This window comes from Cygnus olor, chromosome 1 (assembly GCF_009769625.2).
Source record: "Cygnus olor isolate bCygOlo1 chromosome 1, bCygOlo1.pri.v2, whole genome shotgun sequence".
Taxonomy (NCBI): Eukaryota; Metazoa; Chordata; class Aves; order Anseriformes; family Anatidae; genus Cygnus; species Cygnus olor.
The window spans coordinates 186,234,931-186,261,058 of record NC_049169.1 but is presented as its reverse complement, the minus strand read 5'-3'; the positions used below and the strand labels follow the sequence as shown (position 1 = coordinate 186,261,058).

The 26,128-nt window shown below is 38.1% G+C and overlaps 1 protein-coding gene across 1 annotated transcript; it reads left to right on the top strand.

Annotated features, from left to right (window-relative positions):
• RXFP2 (relaxin family peptide receptor 2) lies at positions 1 to 21,908 on the top strand. The gene is made up of 17 exons (XM_040569810.1): positions 1 to 169; positions 1,804 to 1,881; positions 2,982 to 3,087; positions 4,072 to 4,143; positions 5,649 to 5,720; positions 6,645 to 6,716; positions 7,079 to 7,150; positions 8,421 to 8,492; positions 9,151 to 9,222; positions 10,276 to 10,347; positions 11,649 to 11,720; positions 11,823 to 11,894; positions 15,007 to 15,078; positions 16,529 to 16,758; positions 18,315 to 18,725; positions 20,267 to 20,485; positions 21,673 to 21,908. The coding sequence occupies exons 1-17, from the start codon at positions 1 to 3 to the stop codon at positions 21,906 to 21,908; spliced, it is 2,169 nt and encodes a 722-aa protein (XP_040425744.1).
• Positions 21,909 to 26,128: the final 4,220 nt, after the last annotated feature.

The window sequence follows — 26,128 nt, the reverse complement described above, 5'->3', positions numbered from 1 at the left end:
ATGTCTTCCCATATTTTCTCAGAGTCCCGGCTGATGGAAGGCGTTTCGGTTGATGTGGTCTGCCAAAAGGGTTATTTTCCATGTGGAAATCATACAACGTGCCTCCCACGGGCATTTCACTGTGATGGCATAAATGACTGTGAGAATGGTGCAGATGAGGAGAACTGTGGTAAGTACAGCAACATCTGTAAGTATGCAGACACAAAATCTAGTTGTGGGATGTGTTCCTCCAGCTAAAACACATGGAATCACTAACAGCCGTCAGATGATCTGCAAGCCTGACAAGTCTGGGGTTTTCAGTGTGATTGAATATTTTAATTTCTTCAGTGAATGAGGGAATTACACCATGCTGGTCAGGATGCTGGTTGGCATGCTGACACCATGGCAACTCACTAAAGGCATGCCCCAGGCAGACTCCAGTGCTGAAATTCCTGCACAGTCCTCTGCTATGGAGAGGGGGTAATCACTGCACATCTGTGTGGGGAATCCTTCAAAGTGGGTGCATGGGCTCCTGCAGATAAATAGGGGTTCTTGCACTCAGTAAGGCTTTTCAATAGCAGATGATTTTAACTGTTTTAAGAGTTTTAGTTATATACATATATCATTATATGTGCATGAGCACATGTGAACTTGGTGGTGGTCATACCACCATTCCTCTTATTGATCTCCACGCTTGCTCTCAATCCAAAAGAGCTATGAGAAAGCCAGGTAAATGAGACTGATCTCCTTTTTTTGGCTAAGAAATGATCCCTACTTTGTGGCATGGTTCCCTCTACATCACATTTGACTTGTGTGACTCTAAAGCATATTGGGTCAGAAGCTAATGTGTCAACTCTACTGTCATCTCCTGCTTTGTAACCTCCCTCCCCACCTGCTTCCTAGTGTAGTTCTTACATCTCTTTCACTTCTTTTTCTTTCCTTGGTATTTCAGATCACTCTCCTGTGCCTCTTTCTTTCTTCTTTACCATCACCCTTCAGCTACCATCTTTGAATGGGGTCCTTTGTATTTGTGACTTTCCACGTGGCACATTTCCAATGCCATTGCTAACTCCAAAATTCACCTTGGTGTACTAACACTGATTGCTCCAAAGACTGATATTCTCCATATATAATAGAGATTCCTATCTCCTGCCAACCTATTAAAAATTCTATGCTATACAAATGTTAACTTGTTTTCTCTCAAATATAATATAACTTGTAAAATTGTCTATTCATTTCACTGTTCCAGCCATAATCCGTTCTCATTATTTTCCATGGTTTGTCTGAAATCCGAGGTCACCATTTGTATTCATTTACTTGAAATTGGTGTAAACTTCCTGTTTTTTATTGAGTCACTTTCTGTGTTTTCAGTCGTGTCCTAACATACTCCCATTATCATGTAAATTTTCTCTGTAAATAATTTGTAACTTTCCATGCTATACCATGTACTACAGTATGAGTTTCTCTGCTATATTAATCATTTTATTTTAGCATTCAGTTAATTTTGTCAACACTTATAATAATATTTTACGTCTTCTTTAGATTTCTCTCTGCCATGCTCATAGTCTGGTGCGCTTCTGATATTCAACTTGCATGAGATTTCTTAATTTGTGCTTATAATTGATACTCATAATCAAGAGAAAAGACAATCAAAACAATCATTTTGAAGATTTAATTTTGCTTACATCCCATATCAGAAAACAGATAGAAAACAGATACACCCCACAGCCAAAATACATGTTCTCTGGTATTAATGTTCTGGTTTTCATTAAAAGTTGATGCAGAATTTAAAGTATAGATGATAAATGTTAACACTTATTATAGGAGATAACAGTGGATGGGCAAGTATCTTTGATATGGTTCGTGGAAAGCCTAATTATCTGGACTTATCAAAAGAATGCTGTAAGTAATTGCTGCTTTTTCCATTTCATTGCCATTCTGACTTATTCTTAAGTGCACAATAACACCCTTATTAGTATCCTCAAACTATTTCACATTTCTAAGACTTTTCACTGCATATACATATTTACTATAATTATAGAGATATCTGGAATTTTAGATGAGCTCAGGGAACTCCTTTAGCTTCCCAGAGCTTTCTGCATGCACACCAGGCAGAGCAGAGTAAAGATGTGTGGAGTATACTTGTTAGTGCCAAGTTGCAGCTTTGCAGACTTGCAGGAAAATAGTAATTAAATTTTTGGAAACTTTTGGAAATATAATAATTGTTTTCATCTCACTCTGGAACAAAAGAAAAAAGAAAGGTTTCTTTGTGAAGCTTTTTTTTTTTTTAAAAAAAAAAAAGACTTAAAAATCTTGAAGTGGTTTACATTAAACCCTTCTAAAATATTTTTCTTGCCTACTGATGAGGAGTCATAAGCCCCAGATTAGTTAAAGTAGTACAGTTCTGAGACAGCTCTTCAGATGGACTGCCAAGGAGGGGCAGCCAAAAAGCCTTTAATTGCAGCAAGCAAGGACAGCATCGTGGCAAGAAAGAAGCAAGTTTAGATGCTGTGTTCCCGCTTGTCCACACTAAAATCAAAGCATCCAGTTTCTCAGTGAGGTGTAGTGACTTTAACTAATCTGCATTCTCCAGTGGAAACTGACGCATCAGCAGTTTCTCAGATGTTCTCATTTGTGTGTGTGTGTGTGTGTTTGTGTGTGTGTATAGAGAGAGAGAGAGTACATGTTGTCTTTCAGTTACCCTTATTGCAGCTGGTACTGTATTTATGGGGAGTAGGATTTTAAACCTGATTTTTGTTTTACTTATGTCTGAGTTCATTATGTGTAAAGTACTGCAGTCCCAGGAAGCACAGCATCATTTTTAAAGCCTTCCTGATAGGTGAACCTTACAAAGGCAATTTGGGGAAGGGGGCATGTTAGACATCATAATGTCCAATTCCTTTCTAAAAAGGGGTCTTAGAGTGACGCCCCATCTGATCAGAAGTACTTGGTGGGTGTAAGACATATATATATAAGATTCCCTCACGAATTCCTTTTCCTAGGTCTCCACCAATACCCAGAAGGCTGCAGCTGCATGGAAACAGAACTGGAATGTGCTGCAGTTAATCTGAAATCTGTCCCATTTGTTTCAAGTAATGTAACCCTCCTGTAAGTGGAGTCCCTTTTACTCTCCAAAATAAAGCTGTATTAGAAACAGATATGCCTGAACACACTTTGCTTAGTGCTGTACTACCAAGTGTGGGCCCTCTGCATTCAGAGACTGCAGAAAAGATCAGCCCACTATAGGTACTTACTAGGGATTTACTAGTATGTAGTCAATGCTGTGAGTGTTTGGCTACAAGGTCCACTTCGGGGTGGAATTCATTTGACAAAATATATGTGTCAACAGTGTAAACCAGTCATCTAATACAGGTCGTATGAATTGCACACAGACTGTGTTTACTCGTCTCCCCTAAAGAGAGTTTGGGTGTTAGCTGAGAAGAGGATTTTGCACTGTCCACGTTACAATTAGGAGAGTTGAATGCCACTTGGGTTCGTCATTCCTATTGCTTCAAGTCTATGGGCCCCAGGGTGCTCACTAAAGATCACTGGTTGTGCAGCCAGAACTCGGGTAATGGGCACCCACCAAATATTGCTGAAGTTACCACAGCAGGAATTTCAGGATTATTGCTTCTTAATGATGACTCAGAGCTCCCTATTTCAGCTTGCCAGCTCCAGTTTTACAGGCTGTGAAAACGTATAAGGCTGAATCCTTGGTAGCATGGGAAATTCCCAAAGATCTGCCTGGATCAGCAAAGGGAAATATTTAGAAGAGGCCAGTCCTAAAACTGAGTAAAGAAGTTGGATGGCTTTCAGTTAGCTTGTTCAAGTGGTCAAGTACATTTGCTTTCCAAAGAGATCAAAGTGAGAACTGTCCTCTCCCAGCTAATCCTGGGACGGCACTCAAGCTTCACCTGGGGATTCAGACAATAAGGACGGATGACAAAGAAGCTGAGGAGGCTACCAGGCTTCCCAGGCAGTGTGATGCACCCGAAGTAATGCACCCAGTATAAGGAAATGCAATGCAATGCACCCAAAGACCATTTTAGACTCTGAGCCTGTGTTTAAATATCAGTTACTGATTACTTTTAGGTCACTCGCACACAACCAGATCCATTCTCTTCCAGATGAAGTTTTCAGCAACTATACAGAGGTGAAGAAAATGTAAGTATCTTGACAGTTTATTAAAGCATTACATGAGTCCAGGACTACATGAAATGCATAAAATCAATGCACAGTCACCTCTGTGATCACTTTTTAACAGTATAGCACAGAACTTGCTTTCAAAATGGATGTTTTGATCATGGTGGTCTGCCAGTCTAGCCAGATAGGCACAGATGAGGGCAGCTTCATATACAATACACAGAGATCTGGCACAGAAAAATAAGTAAGCAGAAAATAGATCTGTCTAATAAGCACCACTGCCATTCGGCGATGAAACTGCAACTTACTGTTTTAAAAGGTTACATAACACATCTTTAAAATTTTTCCCTTTTCTTTCTTTTTTCATGCCACGACACCATGGAAACCAAACACAAATTATGTAATTAGCTGCACACATGGCAAGTTCTACTATGTAGTCAGTCCTCTTATAGATCACTGGTACGTTTTTTCAAGCTGGATGGTGTCTTCCATGTTCTTTATATAGTAAGGTGGCCTTCTTATTGGAATTTGACTTGGAGAGCTTCCAATACAGCTTCCTCCAAGTTCCTGTAGGAACCAGTCTGCCTTCCACTGAGTTATGAAGAAGGGAGACATTCGGATATATTCCATTATGAGGTAGAATGACTTGTGTCCTTTTTTAATATGTCTGTTGTTAATAACAAAAATAAAAAATTACAAATAAAAATCAATCAGTCAGCCCTGTAACTGGATTCTCCCTCAGATAAATTCTTACAGGATTAAGGTTTACATACAAAGCTAGCAAGTATGTGGTCTACATGAGAAAATAGGGACTACTCCAAGGGTAAGAATTCATATGACAGAGATAAGATAAATCCTCATAAAAATCATAAATACACAATATTTGAGCTTACCTTTTGTTTTGGATTGGATGGTGTATGCTTTTTGCTAGATAGTTCCTAATGACAGCTCAAACCACCATCCATCCAGAAGAGGTTAGCAGCGTTCAAGATTTGCCTTTCCATGGGAAAGGACTGTATAATTTGAAGAGTGGGCAGGGTTCTAAACCGATTTTATATAAACAAAATATATATGCCACTAATTTTCAGCAGAGGTGCATCACCAGATTCAATGTACATTAACACAAGAGTGTCAAGGATGGCCTCACTATTTTTTACATTTCATAAAATTCAAAATAATATGCCTGCACCCTCAAACAGTATTGGCCTTTCTCCCCAGCCTCCAGTGCTTCGTATTTTGTACCTTCATTTTTATAGCTTATGATATTCTATTCCAAAAGCATAATCAAAAATGAGAATGACACAGCCTGGAGATAGACACGTATTGTATAGCTTCATAGAAGTCATTAGAAAGTTCTGCTCTGGTGGAAAATACTGAATCTGACTTCAGTGGTGTTACATCAGGCATTAATTTAATAGTGTGCTTAAAATGGCAGAAGGGGATAAATAGGGGATTATGAAACATCTGCAATTCTAAGAAGTTAATAAGACAAGATTATCCTGGTTTTCTTACCTTTTCTGTACCAGATTTCTACAAAACAATTGCATCCAGACAATATCGAGGAAAGCATTCTTTGGACTATACAAACTTCAGAAATTGTGAGTACAGTATTGCCCTAGTTTTGCCTTTTTATATCACACATTGCTTCTTGGATGTCACAGAGCAAACATCTTTCCACAATATGGGAAGCTGCATCTAAACTTCCACACTTCGGTCTCATTCAAACACAATTCAGCATATTTTAGTAGCTTGAGAAAGATGCTAGAAGTGAGCAGTCCCTGTCTTTTAACTCCTACTGTGACTCTAATTGAACTATGGGGCAAAGACAAATCACTGAACTTCTTTCTGTATCATCATCCACCCATTATAAACCTCATTTGGAATGTGTACCTGACAGTGCCTCATTAGTTGATTTTCACAAATCGTATTGGCTAAATTATTCAGATGTTGGTATTTACAGCATTTTTAGGCAGTATTTCTTAAAATCCAGGAACCTCACCTCTTCCAACAGCTGATAAAATCTCTGTGCCTTTGAAAATCAGGCTAATCTTGCAGGCTTCTTATCAAGTTTGGAATAGAAAACTACTGTTATTGACATTTTGACAGATCAATGTGTATTAATGCAAAGCATTTTTTTACTACGTCTGGCTTGATCTGAAATAGCGTATGGATAAGACCTACGCAAAAGTTGTCCATTGCATCACAGCAAAACATATCCACCCCTGTGCAGCACAAAGCTATTCATAAAAGCACATTTTTAATGCTTTACCCAGCATCATTCCACATATAAAATATTAAAAAGCATTAAGTCAAATGCTATTGCCCTTGCAGTAACAGACAGCCTTTTGAGATAGCAACCTTAAAATACAGCATTTTAAAATCCAATGTTGCCCGTCACAGTTGTTTATCTTTCTGGTTGCTCTCATCATGTCTGAATGCTTTTGGCTTCCTCACTTTAAAATTAGTCTACCAGGTTTTAGATAGCATTATTTTAGTTCCCATGTTATACTCTTTGTCAACAGGTATCTCAGCCATAACTGCATCACCAGCTTGAAACCTGGGGTATTCAGAGATCTACACAAATTGAAATGGCTGTGAGTATCCGTTTTCTCCTTGTTTGTAAAAGTATTATTCATTTCTGGCAATGTATGTAAATCTGGCTTTTGTCTAAAAGGAAAAAAAAAAAACAAGGCAGTAAATCTTATGTTTGTACATGGCATTCTGCACAAAAATATTGTGAAAGACTACAGCCTGCAACTCCTTATTGCTGTTACAAAGACTACATTTCAATTTTTGGAGGTCTAGTTATTCTGGGTCCATTTTCTAGGTCTAGTTATTCTGGAATTGTAGACAAGAAGCTTCCTTGTGGTTTGCTCATTTCATCCTTCTTTTCACTGTTTCCTTACAAGGACCACTGATGTAGAAAGAAAAAAAAAGAACTATTTTTTCTTTCCAGAATTCTGGATTATAACCCAATAGCGAAAATTTCACAGCAGTTATTTACTGGCCTAAAGTCTTTGTTTTTCCTGTAAGTACTGCTCTTGCACATTTTCATATTGATATTGTTCAATACACAAGTAGCTTTCCCTTCTATCTTTTTGTTTTTCCTCCAAATTCCTTCCTTTTCCCAAGATTTCAAGCATATCCTTCATGAATGAGTCATGCTTGCAAACTCCCAATACTTACCTATTCTGGATTCAAATGTGGATTTCTCACAAGCATTTTTCATGCTAGGACCATCCTAATTATGTTTCAGTTAAAACTAAAGCACATTCTTGAAGTTGTAAAACTATTTAGGACCATATCTCTTTTCCCTGAACACCTATAAGAAACTCATGATCTAAACTGAAAATTATTGAGTACAACCTGGAGAAACCTAGCCTCTCCCTTTAGAAAACGAAGAGCATCTAGGTATTGAGATAATTCACCATGCAGATCCCACTGTTATGACTATAACAGAAAAATACATTTCAGACAGAGATTGCAGTGTGCAGGAAGGAGAAATGATATCCTATAAGCTCCTTCCACCACCCTCAACAAGTAAATCAGTACCTGAGAAGTAAAATCTCAGTTTCTCATAAAACATAGCAGCTGTTTTTATTAGTATCCAGGGAAATAAATCATTTGGTTTTGCTAGTGGAAAATGCAGTTTTTTGCTACTAGTCCCTTGGCTCAGGGCAGAGAAGATGAAAAACTTTGTGTCTTTAATTAGCCAATGACTCAAGTGTCTCAGCTAAGCTCCTGGTAGGCAGCTGCGGCCACCACAGCTGGCAATAGCAACTTGGAGAACTGAAACACCTCCCTACCCTTACCAGCTCCCATGGGAAAGAGTTTGAGAAAGGTCAGAGCACGTGTGGAAAACCTACAGTACCAGTACTGAGGATTTAACTTTTTTAATGGACACATGGTTTTGTTTGTTTTTTGGTTTGTTTGTGTTTTTTGTTTTTTTTTTTGTTTTTATTCTGGGGGGGGGGTGATCAAATCAATATGATTCAGCATATTTCTCAGTCATTCAATGTATCCATTGCTTCTTAAAGAAAAAAAATTAAGAACTAACAATTATTTTTCTGATACTAAACATGTTTTGTTACTGGCAACTTAATCTTTTTTTTTTCTTTTTCTTTTTTTTCTGTAGTTCTGTAAAATCTAAATTTGCCTTAAGTTTTAAAGCAATGTAACTAACCTAATCTTGGATTTTTCTCAAAAGTTAACATTTGCATATCTTTCTTACACTTACATATTTTGCTGTGAAGTATGATAAAACATCTTGTTTTCTAACCATATTTTAATTTATGAAGATCAATGATAAACAATTCACTTGAGACTCTTCCTAAGAAGATCTGTAGTCAAATGCCTCTTATTAACTGGATGTAAGTAAATCATGTGAAAGTTTCCTTTGATAAATTATTATATCATTTTCTGTGAAGACAAAAATTCATCATTTTTTTATTCTGTTAGTCCAAGCCAGGTGTGACATTCTAAAAATAGTAGAGCCTTTGCCAATGTTGAACCTCACGTTGTCTCAAATGCCTATCTGAAAGATAGTCCTCTGCCAACATAAACTTTTAGAGCTGCTTCTTGTTCTCATGACTCTCATGAGCTTAGCAAAATTCTGTCTTTCACTTCAATTTACCAAAGAAAATGAAATAAGTTATTGTGAATATGTTTACCCTAAGTATAACTCAGTATACATACGTTGTTGCAATTAAATGTAAAATCTCCGCCTAGTGGCCTCTATTTATTCTGGTACACAGACTACATATGAGAAATGAAAATGTATTACTTTACTATTGCTGAAAGGGTTGGTGAGCTGGGCCATAAATAGAGATGAAATCACAACAAAGAAAGGGCTATACTTTGCTTTTTTTGACATTTACATTCATCTTCAGAACTAGGTAATAAATTGGGGATAATTTGGAAGAAATAAATAAAGGATGGACATAAAAAGGAGATTATGCCAGAGCTTGTACTTCCTCCTGCAAAATCATTCTACAACTCATGAATAACAGTTTCCTTATTGTTATTTAGGGATTTCAAAGGCAATCGTATTAAGACCTTAACTAATACCACCTTCCTAGAATGTGATGCGCTCACGGTATTGTAAGTAAAAGACATAAAAACAAAGCAATAAAAACCTTTTGAGTATGTGTGACTCAGTTCTCAACACAGTTTTTGTCTCAATATATAAAGCCTAATCAGGACAGTTGTGCTTTTGTCAGGGAGGTATTCTTTACAACTAAATGAATTATTGTAAGCATAGTCACATGGAGCATTTTGGCAATTGTCATGATATCACTTGTTTCAACAAAAAGAATAAGAAATAAGCATACTATATGATTTCTGCCTTGTGACCAGATCATGAGTACCAGGCTTTTCAAACTCCACAAAGTCCTGGGACTTGCAGTCTGACCACAAAGCAGACATAATACATACAGTATGCCCGAATCTCAACCTGCAGATGTTTTTTCTTGCTGAATTCATTCCTCCTTCAGACTGGCATATTCCCCTGAAGGGAATAAGAAAAAAAATATCATTGCTGATAAAATTAAATATTTTTGTATACAACAATAATGCACATTCTAACTTTTTTATATTCAGCTATAGTTCATGTAATACAGAGGAAAGGAAAAACAGAATCTGAAGGGGGATCTGAAGGAGGATCATGAAGAAAAAAATTTACATACTCAGAAATATGAAGTGTTCCTTGTTGTTCTACTTGGTGTGGTGTCTTACCAGTGCGGAAAGAGAATTCCCTGCAGTGGGATGGTATGAAACTCAGTGAGAGAAAAGCAAAAAGCAAAAACAACACACCTAAATTTGAATATGTAACTTTTCTGTCTGGACAGCAAATCCCAGAGCTTTAAATCAAATAAAATTTCATGTTGCTTTCTTACTTAGTTAATTGCTTGCTCTTAATTAATGCTAAGGACAGTTTTACTTAACTAACTCCTTAGCCTCATGTAGGTTTCTTTTGCAGTGACTGCAACACACCTTGTAACTTTTACTGCCCATAAAAATTAGCCAGGGTCCTATGGAAGGTCTAATACAACTAGAAAAATATAAAGCAAGGTAGTGAGACAGAAACACAAAATTAGTACTGTGTATTAAATTGAATCATTAAGTACTTAGGCTAATATATATTTTCCTTTACAGGGTTCTTCATGGAAATCAACTTCACTTTGTGCCGGCAAACACCTTTTCCTCACTGAAAGATTTGGGGGAATTGTGAGCTTTCTAAATTCTACTTTTAAATGATAGAGTGTGAGCTGTTGCATGCCTGTCATCTGTGAGTGTATTCTCCCTTTCCTGGTAAAAGTGGGCCAGGAGGCCATGCAGAAGCAAAGGCTGGAGGCCAGGAAGAGGCCAGCAAGAGGGAGCTGTGTGTAGTGCCTTGGGCAGCACCATGGGGAAGGGGAACCTGATACCTCTGATTCTAAGGCTTTCTGGGATTTGCTGCAGACGCAGTTTGTAATGTATGGCCTAGAAAACAAGATCTCCCTGTATCCAAGTGACCATCTGGCTCCTTCCCCTCCTGGCATCTCCACCTGGGTCTTCTGGAGCCAACAGCATTTCTGAGTCTCATTGGATCACTCTGAGGGTCTCTCTATTCCCTGTATACTCTATAAAAAAACAAATGGGACACAACGGCTGCTTTATGGAGGTGGACCAGCCTCCTCCCATTAGCTTTAAGATTTTAAGCTACTCTTAGATGCTAGTCTGCCACTTCCCCCAAGGATGAGCATGGATGAGTCAGGCTCACCTGCATGCAGCAGCATCACGCTGCATCTAGGTCTTGGTTATCTCGTTATCTGGCATGGTGTGTTTAGGCAGGGACAGAGAATAGCTGCAGAAGGAGCAGAAGTCAAAAAGAGAAGGGAAAGCTGGAAGGGGAGCCATCAGTGGCTGGAAGGATGTGAGTGACTGAAACGGGCTGCTACAGGCTGTTGGAGGAGAACAGCCACTAGCATCATTTGTTAAAGACACTGATCTTCTGGCATCGTGGAAACTCCATGAAACAAACAGCTTATTAACCAAAACCAGTCTTTACCGTGGGATTTGTATTTATTTTGCTTTGTTTTTTCCATGCTCTACGTATATTAAATGTGAAAGCTTCACATCTATGTAATTAGGCCTTGATTCATCTCACCTCTCAGCAATGATTAAGTTCATAAATTATACAGAGACCCTCAGGCAACCAGGTTCCCAAACTAGATACCTCAGCTGAATGAGGTATGATGAATCAGAGCTAAAATGATCCATGTTTAGCAATTGCCAAACATCAGTGCCTGTACCGACTGGCTTCAAAGTGACTTATGGATAAAATTAGAGCAAGGAAATTTTGGATGAACAAAGAAATGATAAAAGATAATTTTGCTGCTATTAGACTTTTAAGTAAGGTAGTATGCCTCCTCACCTACGAAAAGAAGGAAATCTGTGTCTTCGAGTTTTTAAAGTTTGTATATTGAAATGGATGGTGGAATATTGGGGACGAATCTGATTTCTCTTGTTCTCTGTGTTTCTTGAAGGGATCTGTCCAGCAACAGGATTACAGAATTGCCACGTTATATTTTCAAAGACCTGAAGTATTTACAAAAGCTGTAAGTTATAAATGAGAATTCCCAACTGAATTTAAATGTAATAGTTTATTTTGTCTTTTTTTTTTTTTTAATGACATTAGAAACAGTTTCTGTTTCGTTTAGGAATCTGTCTTTCAATCCACTTTCTCACCTCTCGGAGGATCACTTTGAAAGTCTTCAGCAGCTTCAGTCATTGTAAGTAAAACCGGAAATATTTTACTAGCATAGTACGCTAAATAATATCCTTTCTTTCCAGGAGAAATATTCATCAATTGCAGAACACTGATTGTCACTCTGTAAGATGCTGAATGTACTTTAATTTTCTATTTCTACAGGAGTCCTCAACACCCTAAGGTAGCAGGCCAAAATGCGTGATTTACAGCCATACAGTTTGCTCAGTTTTACTGCTATTCACAAATGATGAGGCTAGGAGCAAACAAAACACATAAATAAAGAACAAATTACACAACAAGCACAGCTAGGCTACCTGGGCAGGTCAGGACATAAATAAATTGTAAGAAGTATTTTAGAACCTCTATAAAATCTAATTTGTGGTGGTTCATAAAATACTCACTTCACTGTGTTGATGACTCAACCACATTTTTTTTTTAAATTAAGTATTTTACACAAAGCTTGAAGTCAGAATTGTTGTTATTTCTTCTTTAATTCACAAAGATTCATTCATCTGAAAGAACATCTAATTTTATTGGATTCAGGGTTGTAAAGCACGAGTGTAACATCTTTTTTAAATTGTCATTCTGTGCAATATGGCTTTTTTTTCTTAAAAAGCTGTCCAGAAGAAGAACGAGGTGTTATTTTTAAATAGCGGAGCTTCAGTTCACACTATTTTTTGTTAAGCAGAAGGAAAACATCCTGAATTAATCCTAATTATGAATCTGGACAGCTTTCCTGCAACTCATTGTTTGGGAATTTTCTCCTGTGCCACACAGTCAAAAACTGTGTTGAAGACAATGTACAGGATAATATTCACTTCCACTTCGTAGACCCTATATGTTAAGTGTCCAAGGGTAACAGGTGAGTAATGTGTCTAACATCATTATGGTAAGAGTAAAATTTAAGAGAGAGTTCAGGAAAGCTTTGCTGTTTGAGATCCCTGCTGTATTTTTCCTGGCTGCCACTCCTGGAAGTCTTTGGTCTCTCGCAGGCCCTGTGTCCTATCTGTCTGCCCACGTGGATGTCTCAGAAACCACAGGACATGCCAAGTAGTGCTAGATGGAGTATTAGTCTGAAGAGCAATTCAAACCAAAATCTGGTCTAGGTTGAGACAAACCATTTTCCAGATCCCACTGCCTGTATTCACCACTGGCTCATTCAGCTGACAACATGTAGGGCTCTTGTGTCATTGGAGATGTCCTTGGATATCTATCCACCCCTCCTGGTTGTCACCTGCTACTCCAGAAGGCCACAGGACTCTCATAGGTCTTGTGTCATGTTAGCCATTTCTTCATGGGCATCTCAAACAGGTGTCTCCAGGGCATTTGAAACGCTTTTTTTTGTGGATAGCTGAGTCTATCATGTGGCAGCTATGCCAGAATAACTTCCTTTGAGGTTCTTTGTGAAGTGCAGTACAGCCCTTGGTACCACTATTATTCACAGAATTAAATGCAGCGAGTATAACTTACTATCAATATTCCAGTCCATAAGCCACCACAGGGACAAGACAGTAATCTTAAGATGGGACATTGTTTTGAAATATGGACAGAGACATGCTCTGCTGCTATATAAACCTCGACCAGCTGGGAAAAGTGTAGTTATTTCAATCTGAGAGCACATTAACCGTGATAGATATGTTACTGCCACTGTAATAGTACCACCTGCCTGCCTGTCAGAATGATTGTCTGATCTGCGTTTTCAACTCAGAACATGCAGTACGGGAACAAAGAATGTAAGACAGACATAATGTCAGTCTCCCAAAAATCTGACTGGGTTAGAATTAACCAGAACAAAGTGCTCTCACTACACATTCATTTTTCCACAAGACTTGCTGACAGGATGACAGGCATTTTACTTCATGGGATAGACAGTATATAATCCAAAAAAAAAAAAAAAGAGTTTTTAAAGTTTAAAATCTTGTGAAAAAAAATAATGCCACTGAGCTTGGGCTTGAATTAGAACCAAACAAAATCTCAGCCTAATCCTCTGGTGAAAGTAAGTTACAGTCCAAGTACACCAGTACTTGCAGTGTTTGCATCGTGCAATGGACTTGTGCAGTATGGCAGGTTTCCATCAGCATTTCCCTCTCTGTCAGGTGCATACAGTTAGTTTGCTTTGCCTATGTCAGGAGACTGTCTTGATGTTCGAATCACAGCTAATCAACAACCCATTCCAATGGTTTCTTTTGTTTTTCCATTATAGCCAAAAGTGCGAAATAATGAACTTCTGTCACTCTTTCTGGCCTTGCTTGGCTTGCTAACTCTCCTGCATGGGCCCTCCTAATACTGCATCTGTAAACTGAAAGTCTATTGGGATGCTGCAGCATGTAGTAGCTGTGGTTTGTGCAAACCATGTCTGACAGCACTCCAGAAATGTGCCAAAATATCCAGCTTCTCTGAGCTACTAGCCTGTCCCTCCAATCACCTGCCCTTCCAAGGGGATGCCTGTCTGTACTGTCCACAGCTGATGCTTCTAGTAGTCCAGATGCAAAAGATCTTCAGTGCCCTTGTTGTTCCTCAGCTGGCCCACAGCTACCTCCTACTACCTTGTATTTCTTATCAAAAACTTGCAGTGCAATGTTATCCTGAATAACGGAGGGGAATTCCCCCTTCCCCAAGGAAAAGCTGAGAAAATTATACATTTTGCCTTCTTGTGTTATTTCTTCCTTTCTTCTTCTGATTCTTATAGCAGAAGCTGTCTTATATTTCTGCCTCTTCTAAATGTTTCCAGGTCTCTGACTCCTTTGTTGATTGGAAGGCCCTTTGGCCAAGGTTTGTAATAATAAGGCTTTAAATTGCACTGCTGTGAGCAGCTGAGCTTAGCACCCAAGGAAAGGAACAAAAAACTGTATCTGCAAGTCATTTCTTGTACATCGGTTGTCGAATGGTCTAACTACAAAGAGAGCTCAGGTTAAATGTATATCCCTAAAACAGAATCTTCCAGTAAAAAGCTCTGTGATGAACAATAGTAGGATCATTCTTACTGAATACAGTCAGGATTTTGCCATAAAATTGTTTCTTTAAGACCTTTGGTTTAAGAAAATGTTCGTTTGTGTAATTCAAAATTTGATAACTACAGAAAGCCCTATTGCATGTAATTAATTTACAGATCATAACATTTACATATTTTACAGAGACCTGGAAATGATTGAGATTCCAAATGTAAATGCAAGAATGTTCCAGCATATGAAGAACCTCTCCCACATGTATGTATGCAAAATAAAAGAAAGATGTGGGTTTTTTTCATGCAAAAATGTCCAAAACCATCCCAAGTTGCTTTTTCAAGTTACTTCAACAGGGAGCCCAATTTCTGGAAAAATAGATTACGTGTTTTAGTATTTTAAACAGAGAAACGAAACAGGTTTCTCATTTAGTTATCTCATTTCTAAATTGTGTCACACCAGTTCTTTTTCTGCCCCTAACACTGCTTTTACTGGCTGAAATGGAATAAATGAAACTAGTTGCTTACTTGGGAGTCCCTGTAGCCTTAAGCTTAGGAGGCAGAAGTAGAATATGTCATTCAAGAGCATCAAAATTGGGAACTGAGTCAGGAAACAGAAAAATAATTATATTTTGAACATGAGTAAAAGCCATATATGTTGATAGAGAAGATAGAATGTGTGTTATACAGCCATTTTATCTTGCTATCATAAAACATGCCTTTTCTATTCACAATATGCCACAGCTAGATGCCAGAAACACCAGGTGCCTTTAAACTACTATTCCTGATTTGAGGCAAACAGCTTTAGGAACATCACACTTTCATGTGTATTCTGAAATGCCTCTGCTTCTTTAAATATTTAAAATATCCTTCTTTATGAGAAATTTTCATATATCGTTGCCTATACAGGTCACAATTCTATCATATTAGAACTTTATTTGCAAATCTATCCTTCTTGTTTTTATATTTGATATTCTTGTTCATTATTCATCAGTATCGTTTCACAAATAAAATGGGAAGTTTTTGAATTACTGATAAATACAAGAACTGGATTTGATTTTTGATATTTTTGTTTCTTTAATACTGAGTCACTATGCAGTATTTCTGCAATATAAAAAGAAGCAGCGCTTATGGACAGGCTTAACTTTAAACATTCTTACATCCAGTATTTGGAAAACACTAGAACATATTTTTAAATCTTCCAGAAGTCAGAAGGCTGTAAGGATGCAATTCAAAACAACCATGTCCTTGCAGTTTTTACTCTGTTAGAGCCTTTATGTCCTGTTCTACAGGCCTTCTTTATGAAAGCACTGCCACTGAAATAGAGAAATATTTATATGAATAATGAATGGTCAAGGAACTGGTATGTTTATGATCTGATATGCTGAGATCCTTAAATGTTCATTACCAAGTTTAAGTCATTCCACAGACATTTCACGATCTGTTAATGCAGGCAAAATCCTTCTGCCAAGGAACAATAAAAGATCTGCTTCTCAAGCACCTTTGCATGGAGAGCAACCACCTGCACACTGACACAAAAAATAATAAATGAGATTAGCAAAGCCCTTCAAAGGTTTGTGAAAACAACAAATATATCAGCTCTGACCATTCCTCTCAAGTCATATATGAACAAAGGGCACATAGCTGCATAACTGGTATGGAGCTGTGACTTGTGTTTAACCTGCATTATTACATGGTAATTTCTTTCCTTTCAGCTACTTTAAAAAGTTTCACTACTGCTCCTATGCACTCCATGTGCGAATATGCACGCCGCTAACAGATGGGATTTCATCCTTTGAAGATCTCTTAGCTAACAATGTTCTGCGAGTATTTGTGTGGGTCATAGCTTGTGTTACATGCTTTGGAAATCTTCTTGTTATTGGAATGAGATCATTTATCAAAGCAGAAAATGAGACACATGCCATGTCCATCAAAATTTTGTGTTGTAAGTATGTATTAAAGATATTCATAATAGATTAGTATATTAGACCACTCTATATATAAAGTAATATACTGCATATATATATAATGTATAAAATATATTAAAAGTAATATACTACTGTATAGTCAATACAGCATTGTATATACTACATTATAAACTATATATTATATATAACATTAGGTATGTCCCAGTAATTTCAGTTTGCGTTCTGGGCACAAATATAAGTGAATATACTAGTTTCAAAGCATTTTTGAAAATTATGCATTATCTATTTTTGCACTATTTTCCGATATTCTAAACAAAAGTGAATGCCAGGAAATAACTGAGGTCTTTCAGTTCCTTGATTTTAGATATTCAAGATGTGTACAAAGAACCTATGAAACTTAAACATTTTACTTTATTATTTACTACTTTTCATTTTGCATTAAAGATTATGAACAAGCTAGCTAGTGTTAGACTGCTTCCTATCTGAATTATTCTGTGATCATCATATGTCTTTTTTTGGCACCAGAGCTAATAAGTGCTTCTACTATTTTTGAAGTCTGTATTTCACAATTGAGAAAAAGTGATTACTTCCAAACAATTGCACCATATGTTGTCCAGCAGTCCTTCCCAAATTAAGAACCCTGGAGCCAATAGAAATGGGGTACTGAATTCAGACTTTCTGTGGCCAAGTCTACTTCCTTGAAACTTATGGTGCAATAGGGTGATGCTATTTCCTGGTGATTAACCCTTTAAAATCATACGGGACCTATTATTACTTGCCATCTCTTTGTTCAAGTTAGCCAAGCCTATAAACTCTGCTTTCTGACTGCATATTACCTTCACACAAGAAAGATTTTATCTTGCCTGACTTAAGATGGTTACAGTGCAGATGCCTATGAACTAGTCACTTTGAGATCTTGTTATAGCCAATGGATTGTGCAATTTACCTAATTCTAAGTAGATAGATACTGTAGGTAGATACATATTGTGGATGTGTAAAATTAGAAGAGGTGAATCCCTGGCAAGATGTCAGAAATCATCTGTGTATTTTTTATATAGTGTCATTTATTACATGGTGTCATTACACTACTGTGTAGTGCCGTAGACCTGCCAAGTCTTCCACGCTCTACCTGGGACACCTGTAGCTTGCTCCTGGCTGAAAGGCTGCCACAGCTCTATCTGGACCCTGATCAGTGCCCAAACATTGCTGTGGCATCTCTCCAGGGCCAGATGTCTCCATGCCAAACATATCCATCGCAGGGATTCAATATTGCATTGTCCCCAAAAGCCACCATGGTGGCTACAGCCAGGGAGTTTGACCCAAGGTCCTTGCATATGTGCCCGTGGGATCCCCACTGGGCAACACTTCCACTCTCATAGCCTGACACCAGCGTCCACTCATTTGTGACCAGGGGGCTCATAGCCCCATTTCACATAAATTCTCAACAGTGAATTCTCACAGGGTTAAATTATTTTTGTATGCCAGCTAGAGTTTGGCTAAGCACAGAAGTATAATATACATAAAGTGTTTCATTGCTATTTTCAGTAAACTGTGAAATCTGTTTCTTAAATAGGTGCTGATTGTCTAATGGGGGTGTATTTGTTCTTCATTGGAGTTTTTGATGTTAAATACCGTGGACAGTATAAAAAATATGCTGTGCTGTGGATGGAAAGTTTACCATGTCATATCATGGGGTTCATCGCCATGCTATCTACAGAGGTCTCAGTCCTATTATTGACATATCTGTCCTTGGAAAAGTATTTAGTGATTGTCTTTCCCTTCAGTAATATCCGCCCTGGAAAGCAGAAGACAGTAGTGATTCTTATATCCATATGGATTGCTGGATTTGTCATAGCAATAATCCCATTTTGGGATGAGGACTTTTTTGGAAATTATTATGGGAAAAATGGAGTTTGTTTCCCACTGAATTCTGATCGAATGGAAGAAATTGGAGGCAACAGATATTCTCTTAGTATTTTTCTTGGTAAGTTTAATTTTTAATGTGTTATAATTACTGATTAATATGATTTTACTAGAAAAAATACCTAATGAATACTCACTGGTAGATGCACTTTTCAGTACACTATTAATGTTCATGTTATAACAGTTTCTAAAGGCCTGCAAGAGGACCAAAGCCTCATGTGCTGGCTGCACTCTTAAAAGGGTCTGTTACCTGAAAAGTTTAGCATCTATTCTTAACAAAACACATGTGAATGTAACACAGAAGAGGAGAAGGCATAGAAGGAAATAGGAATTTGGGTAATAACAGTGAGATCATGCAATTACTTAACTGTATTTTGTGTACAACACAATGGTTTGAAACCTTTTCATTTTGATAAATCTGTAACATCAGCAACCTTCAACTACTGCTCAGTATCGTCTTCACTGCATCGCAGGAAACTGTGATGATATCAATAACATGGGATGAAACTTTAAAAGTGTAGCTGTTATGTGCGTTATACTGGCAAAGAATAAAGATTAAATGTATGTATATAAAACAAACTGGAAAGGAACAGAATAAAAACAGAAACTTCAGTCTGAAATATGTATGAACTGGTTGTGCTCAGCTTGAGCACTCACTCACAGCAAAGACTGAAAATTATTCAAACTGCTGCCAAACGATCTCCTCCGTGACCTGCATTTGCAAAGCTGTATGGATTGTTTTGCCAATACACATACATTTACCTTTTATTTCTCGATCTCAAGAAGACAGAAAAGCTACATACTGAAAGATGAAAAGTGTAGTTTGTTTAGAATTATATTGAGTAGAAAGTAAAAAAGGCAATACATATGTCATATCAGATTCATGTAATGATTTCCCATCAATAAAACGATCATGATATGCTTTTCAATTCTTTGACTTTTTTTTTGATCCATATTTCTGAGCAAGTGACTGTTTCAGATGCTGGGATCTTGACAGAAATGGCTCCTTCGATGGCTTTCAGCTCTTTATTGGAGTACTCCAATACGCAGAGTTGCCATCTGATGAATTTTTAAAAGTCTTGCTCTGCAACACAGCAGCGTGTGATTAAAATCCAAGTTGCACAGCTTGCTCTGCACATGTTCTTCCATCAGGAATTTGCGATGGATATTTATACAGAACTGAGGAAGCCTGTCTGAAATGAACATACACTTTAGAGTGGTTTGTCACTTTGCTGGAGAATATGTCGTTCTTTCATCACCATGCTAGAGACCTGGAGGCGCTTTCTGTTGCAGATTTATTGCAGCATTTCTAGTCGGGAGATCAGATCTCTGTGGAATCATGAGCCCCCACCCATCGTGTGCATTAATTGTGTTTCTATAGTAACTTCTTACAACTTGTTCACATCTCACTGTGTAACAGATGGGAACACGTGGTATGCGAGCGGGCTGTGTGACACTTGGCAATATTGAGGAGCCGCTCCTAACATAAAAATTTTAACTAAGTAATAGAGGAAAATCAAACAGGAGTGGTGGGAGAAAGGGGAGAGAGGAACTATTGTTATCATTTCAATGCCATTTGATTCGAATCTTGTTTCCCCACAGGTGTGAACCTGCTTGCCTTCATCATCATAGTATTTTCCTATGTCAGCATGTTTTATTCCATTAAAAAAACTGCCCTTCAGACATCAGAGATGAGGAGTCACATTCACAGAGATGTCGCCATCGCCATTCGATTTTTCTTTATTGTATTCACTGATGCCATCTGCTGGATTCCTGTCTTTGTCATTAAAATCCTCTCCTTATTCCAGGTGGAAATTCTAGGTAATGCTGTGTAAGAGTGAGATTTATCTTGGTAAAGATTCAGTTTAAAGCAAACCAATTCTGCCAGAGGAATTCTAGCAAACCATGGGTGAAGAGGAAATATTGCCCAAAATGTTTGACTTCTTCTGGGTTCAGAAATTGAACTTTAAAGTAAATACATATAATCTTAAATGCATGTATGTATGTGAGAACAAGAATAGGTTACCCAGCAAAGAAGTTTTCTTCTACAGCTGCAAAATCCCACAGTGATATGTATAAGTCCATAAGTCCATCACTGACTATGCTATCCCCTATCTGCCCCTGAGAGAGTAAAGAGATGCACGCTTTCATAGCTCTCTACCATTGCACTGGTTATATGCAGTCTTGCTAGCCTGGCAGCTGCTAACAGATAACACTGTAATGAAGGCATTCTGTTTTCCCATTATAATTCTACAAAATTGATGCCTCGTTTGTAGAAAATTGGGTAAAAAATCATCACTAGATGAAAGGCATTAAAGAAATGTAGTAAATTGACAATGGTTTTATCATAAAACCTTTTCAGCCTCATTGGTGGCACTGAATTCTATTTGCATAACCAGGAAAAAAGTGATTATATGTGGGTAGTTAAAAATAAAACATGGCCACCATGAGGGTGTGCAGCAGACGTACAACTATGGCTAGAGTGGGATTCAGGATGGTAAAGTTCATGGCCTTCTGAGTGAGTAACTTCACCTCTCTGTATTCCAGTCTCTCTTTTGCAAAATAAGAATGATGGTGGCTTTCATAAGGCATTTTGAGTCCTACTGATGAAAACTGCAATGTAAACACTAGGTATTACTGAGGTTGATTTTATACTATGTTTTACGGAAGAGGATTTGGATCTATATTAAATACTGTCCTAAAGAGAGATGGGCTTCAGTTCATATTTAGTGCTGGTAGATAGAAAGAAAGACACTCTCTGTCAAAAAGTTCTTTTTTTCCTCCATCTCATCGAAATCCATGGTTAGCTCAACGAAAAACACAATGAGCAATGTTGAATTCAAACCCCTTTCTTGTTAAAAAACTATAGTATGGTAGAATTCTGCAAAAATGACATAAGGTGACATAAAGTTAAAAAAGAAAGACAAAGTAAAAAGGACATAAAGACATGCTTACTTCTTTAGTGTTCTTACAAAAGAGCATACTAAGTGTCTCATATTTTTTCCTAGACACTGTCACTTCCTGGATAGTGATATTTGTTCTGCCAATAAACAGTGCCCTGAACCCCATTCTCTATACTCTCACAACTAGTTTCTTTAAGGAGAAGCTAAAGCAGTCGCTGTGCAGTCGTCGAAGGAGGGCAATTTTCAGAAGCAATGAAAAAGCCTTGGCCACTTCAGTCACATGGACAGATGATTCCCTCGCCCATAGCTCTTCATTTAAGCTTGGACTTTTACAAAAATAATTCCTGAGGACAGTGCTGACTTTCACCAATTTACAAGTGGTTGTTTGTCATCAAGATAATGGAAAGAGGACCTAACTGCCTTACAACTGTGCTAATCTCCTTGAGATTCATATGAAGAGTTTTTTTGGCCATTACCATCTCCGTATTCATCTTCCTGGAAAATAAAAACACAACTGCTGTATTTATCATGCGAGATTTGTATTACAGTTTGAAACACAGACAGACCGGACTAGGGCTAAAGGTGGCAATACTTTGCTACTATTCATTCCTCTTCCCCAGAGGGTCAGTGCATCTGTACTTGTTAGATATAGTCTTCATATTATGTATTAGTTTAAGGCAAGGACCTTTCTAGAACATTTGTCTCATTTGGACTGTACTAGTAATTTCAGGATATATCCTCATGGCAAAGTATTTATCCCAAGGTTGGAAGCTCGTGGGGGGAAAATGCCAGAATACTCTATGCAACATGTGAATCTATATTAATCTTGTAAGATTTAAGTAATACGGGTGCTCTGCAGAGTGGTGAATGTTTCTTTGTGCACATAAAGTCACTACTCAGAACTGCAAGACCTGAGTAGTGTTATTATAATATTTTAAGGTACTAAAAGTCGAGTGAACTTCCTGTGTAAGCAACAGAGCCCAGACTGAAATAAAATTAAATAATGAAGCTCTCAGAATGATCCTTGAAAGCAGTCAATTCAGTTTTCATTGCATCAGTTTTTATGAAGCATAGGCATCCTGGCAGCATGGGTGAGCACATGTTTGAGGGAGTATTTAAGGGGCTGACTCAAGCACTTGTAAGGAAGAACAATTCACCTTTATTAGATATGTTTTCATAACCACCTTAGTTATATTTTGACTTCATTGCGTATGAGCTGCCTACCTGTTATAAATAGAAGAATCCACCTCTTAGAAAAAGAGTATAGCAAAGCTTTCAGCCAACTTTTACATTTTGAAAAAAAATATTTACTAAAGAAAGCTCCAAAAATGTTTCAGAAGCACCTGTTTATAAATCATTCTGAAGTGTTGTCAAACAAAAGGAGTTTGGAGCAATGAGGAAGATCCAGAAATGGGGAAAAAACAAAAACAAAAAACAACAAGTGTATGGGCTCATTGCTGAAAATAAGGAAAAGCCTGAAGTGTTAACATTTCTCAGCTGAGATGAAGCGACTGAATATATGCTTCAGGCCCACCCAGACTGTGCCATAAAATGCATATATTTGAACCACCACAAAGGCAGGAGGTGAAATCCAATAATAACGTCATTGTACTGTGGCAGTAAGCCCAACTGTGAGGTTTTGACCCAAGTGTTCACACAGCACACGTTTCAGCATGGGATTCTGTCTGAAGATACCTTAACTAGCATTTAGGTATCGGAAGATCCTTTCAGTTAGTGAGCCAGTTGACCTACTGTCCAATACTTCCTAACCCACTTGGTGCCTTAATTTGCTAGACCCTGTCCTGCTTGACCTGAATGGTCCAAGGAGCCTCCTGGGTTCAATGTCTGCCTACTGACGGTAGAGCAGGAGTTGGGGGGCAGAGCAGGTATAGCAGCTTGCTGGCTCGTATTGGTGGTTCGTCTAACTGTAGTTGTGGAGATGAAGCAGGTTCTGGTTGCTGTAGGTGCTCTAGGAGGAGCCCCTACAGGAGGCTATAACACTCCTATAGGAGGAGTGTGTTTTTTTCTTGAACTTTTGGTTCAAGTAGAACTTGATCTCTATCCAGTGTTGACTCTCCACCCAGACTTGATCTAAAGAGAGAACAATATTCCACATCCATTGGTAATCTGTTCCAACAGATCGCTATTAAAGTACACCATTTATTAAAAATAAGCAAATTAATTCAAATTTGTGTTTTCTCACTTTCTGCTTGCAGCAATTGACTTGCCTATGAATATAAAAGAAGCTTTTTTTCTAAATGTCTCAAAAATCAAATTCTCTTTGTTAAAACTTACAAGCTATTTGCTTTTTGCAACACTACTACTCTTTTTCTGTAAGTCGTAAACCTTGACAGCACTGTCCTCCCCAAAAACATGTAAAAAAGGGAGAGCTGCTCCACTCCCTGAAGCTTCTTCACAGACATTCCCTGGACGTGCTTCAGTATGTCCAAGTCTCTCTTGAGCAGGGGAGCACAGACATGGGCCCAGCACTTCACGTGTGTCACCAGGGCTGAGCAGAGAGGATCACCTCCCTTGAACTGCTGGTAATGCTCTTCCTAATGCATCCTGGGAAGCTCTGGTCTTCTTCACCAGAAAGGCACACTCCTGGCTCACGGTGACCTTGTTCCCCACCAGGAACTCCACGTCCTTCTCTGAGGAGCTGCCTTCCAGACAGTGAGTCCCCAGTGTGCACTGGTGCATGGGGCAATTCCTTCCCAAGGACAGGGCTGGGCTTTTCCCTTTGTAAAACTTTGTGAGGTTCCTGTCATCCCATCTCTCCAGCCATTCAAGGTTCCTCTGAATGGCAGTACAACCCACTGGTGCATCAAGCCCTCCTCCCCATTTTGTATCCTCTGCAAACTTGTACTCTGTCCCATCATCCAGGTCATTAGTGAAGATATTTAACCATACGGCCCCAGTATTCACCCTGTCCTATTCTACTAGTGCCTGGCCTCCAGTTGGACTTTCTGCCTCTCAGAAGGCAGCTCTGGCAGTTTTCAATCCACCTGACTCTCCATTTATACATTTCATATTTCATCGTTTTGTCATGGGAGACAGGGTTGAAAGAAAAAGAAGGAAGGAAGGAAGGAAGGAAGGAAGGGAGGGAGGGAGGGAGGGAGGAAGGGAGGAAAGATGGAAGGGAGAGAGCTGGGAAGAAAGGAAGGAAGGAAGGAAGGTAGGAATGGAAAGGAAGAAAGAAAGAAAGAAAGAAAGAAAGAAAGAAAGAAAGAAAGAAAGAAAGAAAGAAAGAAAGAATGAACAAATGAACAGCTGTGTTGAACAAATTTTGCTTATACAATCCCTCACCATGAAGAACTAAAAAGATAGTTGTCTTTGCACTGTGTTATACACTTTTACTCTGTTGTCACTGGGATCTGTTTAACAACCAAGTAGGAAAACCTGGCTTTAGCATATAATTTTTGACAGAGCACAGTGGTAAAGAAAATCATTTCTTGTCCCTCACAGTTAGTAAATGACCAATGACAAATGAATCACTGGAGCAGGAACTGAAGGTGAATGGTGAAAATCTGAAGAGCAGTTCAAGTGTATGCAATGCAGGGAAGTTTTTTAAGGTTCAATGTTGTAAGCCTCATGGCAGCAGAGAACATGCCCCTGTATCTTTCATCAGTAAATGACTGATCATCCAGCTCTTCAGCCCTGGAAATCCTAACTGGAGATACTCTTACTGAGAGCTAGATCCTTTAAATGGTAATCTTTTATGTTGTCTCTGTACTCAAAAGAAAAGATAAAATGGATCGGTCTTTGGCTGCAGTGAACTATGTTCAGAGGATGAAGTATTTTAAAACTCTTGCAGAAACACATTCTGTTCAGCATTTTTAATGTTTGCTGTTTTACAGTAAGTATGTGCCCTTAGGATAGCTCTAAAATATGGTGCATTATTCATTGTTTATTCAAGATAAAAACACTTATTTTTCCTTTTCCGAACTAAGATTGTTCATGAGGCATAACGTAATATAAACAAAGGTCCCCTCAGGACAACACATGAATAATGGAACAGAAAGTAAAGTCAGCCACCTTCCTTTCTGAATAAATCTTTAAAATGGACTTCAGTATGATAGATGATGGTGATGGTGGATTGAATGTTGAACTATGTCTCTGCATCCAAGCACATAGATGCCTTAAATAAATTATATATCAAAAGAGAGTCTCTTCACTCTGAAAAAAAAAAGCTGCACCGAAGCATATTCATGGCTTAGGCCACCTTCCTTTATTATTCTACTGTTTAAAAAATCAATAACATCAATAGTTTTTGAAAGGTCAAACAGGATGATGTGCCCATTGATATGAGTCGTATGTCAACATTGTCTGTACTGCAGCCTAAAAACATATGGGAATACCCATTGCATTTAAGCTGAAATGTTGCAGTGCTGATTGTACACACCAGTTGAAAATTACTTTTTACCAATGTCTTTGTTTATAAGCTGACTCTCACTAAGAAAAGCAAAAGTGCAAATAGTGCAAGAATCTCTTACATAACATCCCTCCTTCCTTGAAAAGGAAAGCAAAACCCAAAGACATTCTGGGAATTTTGCCAGTACCT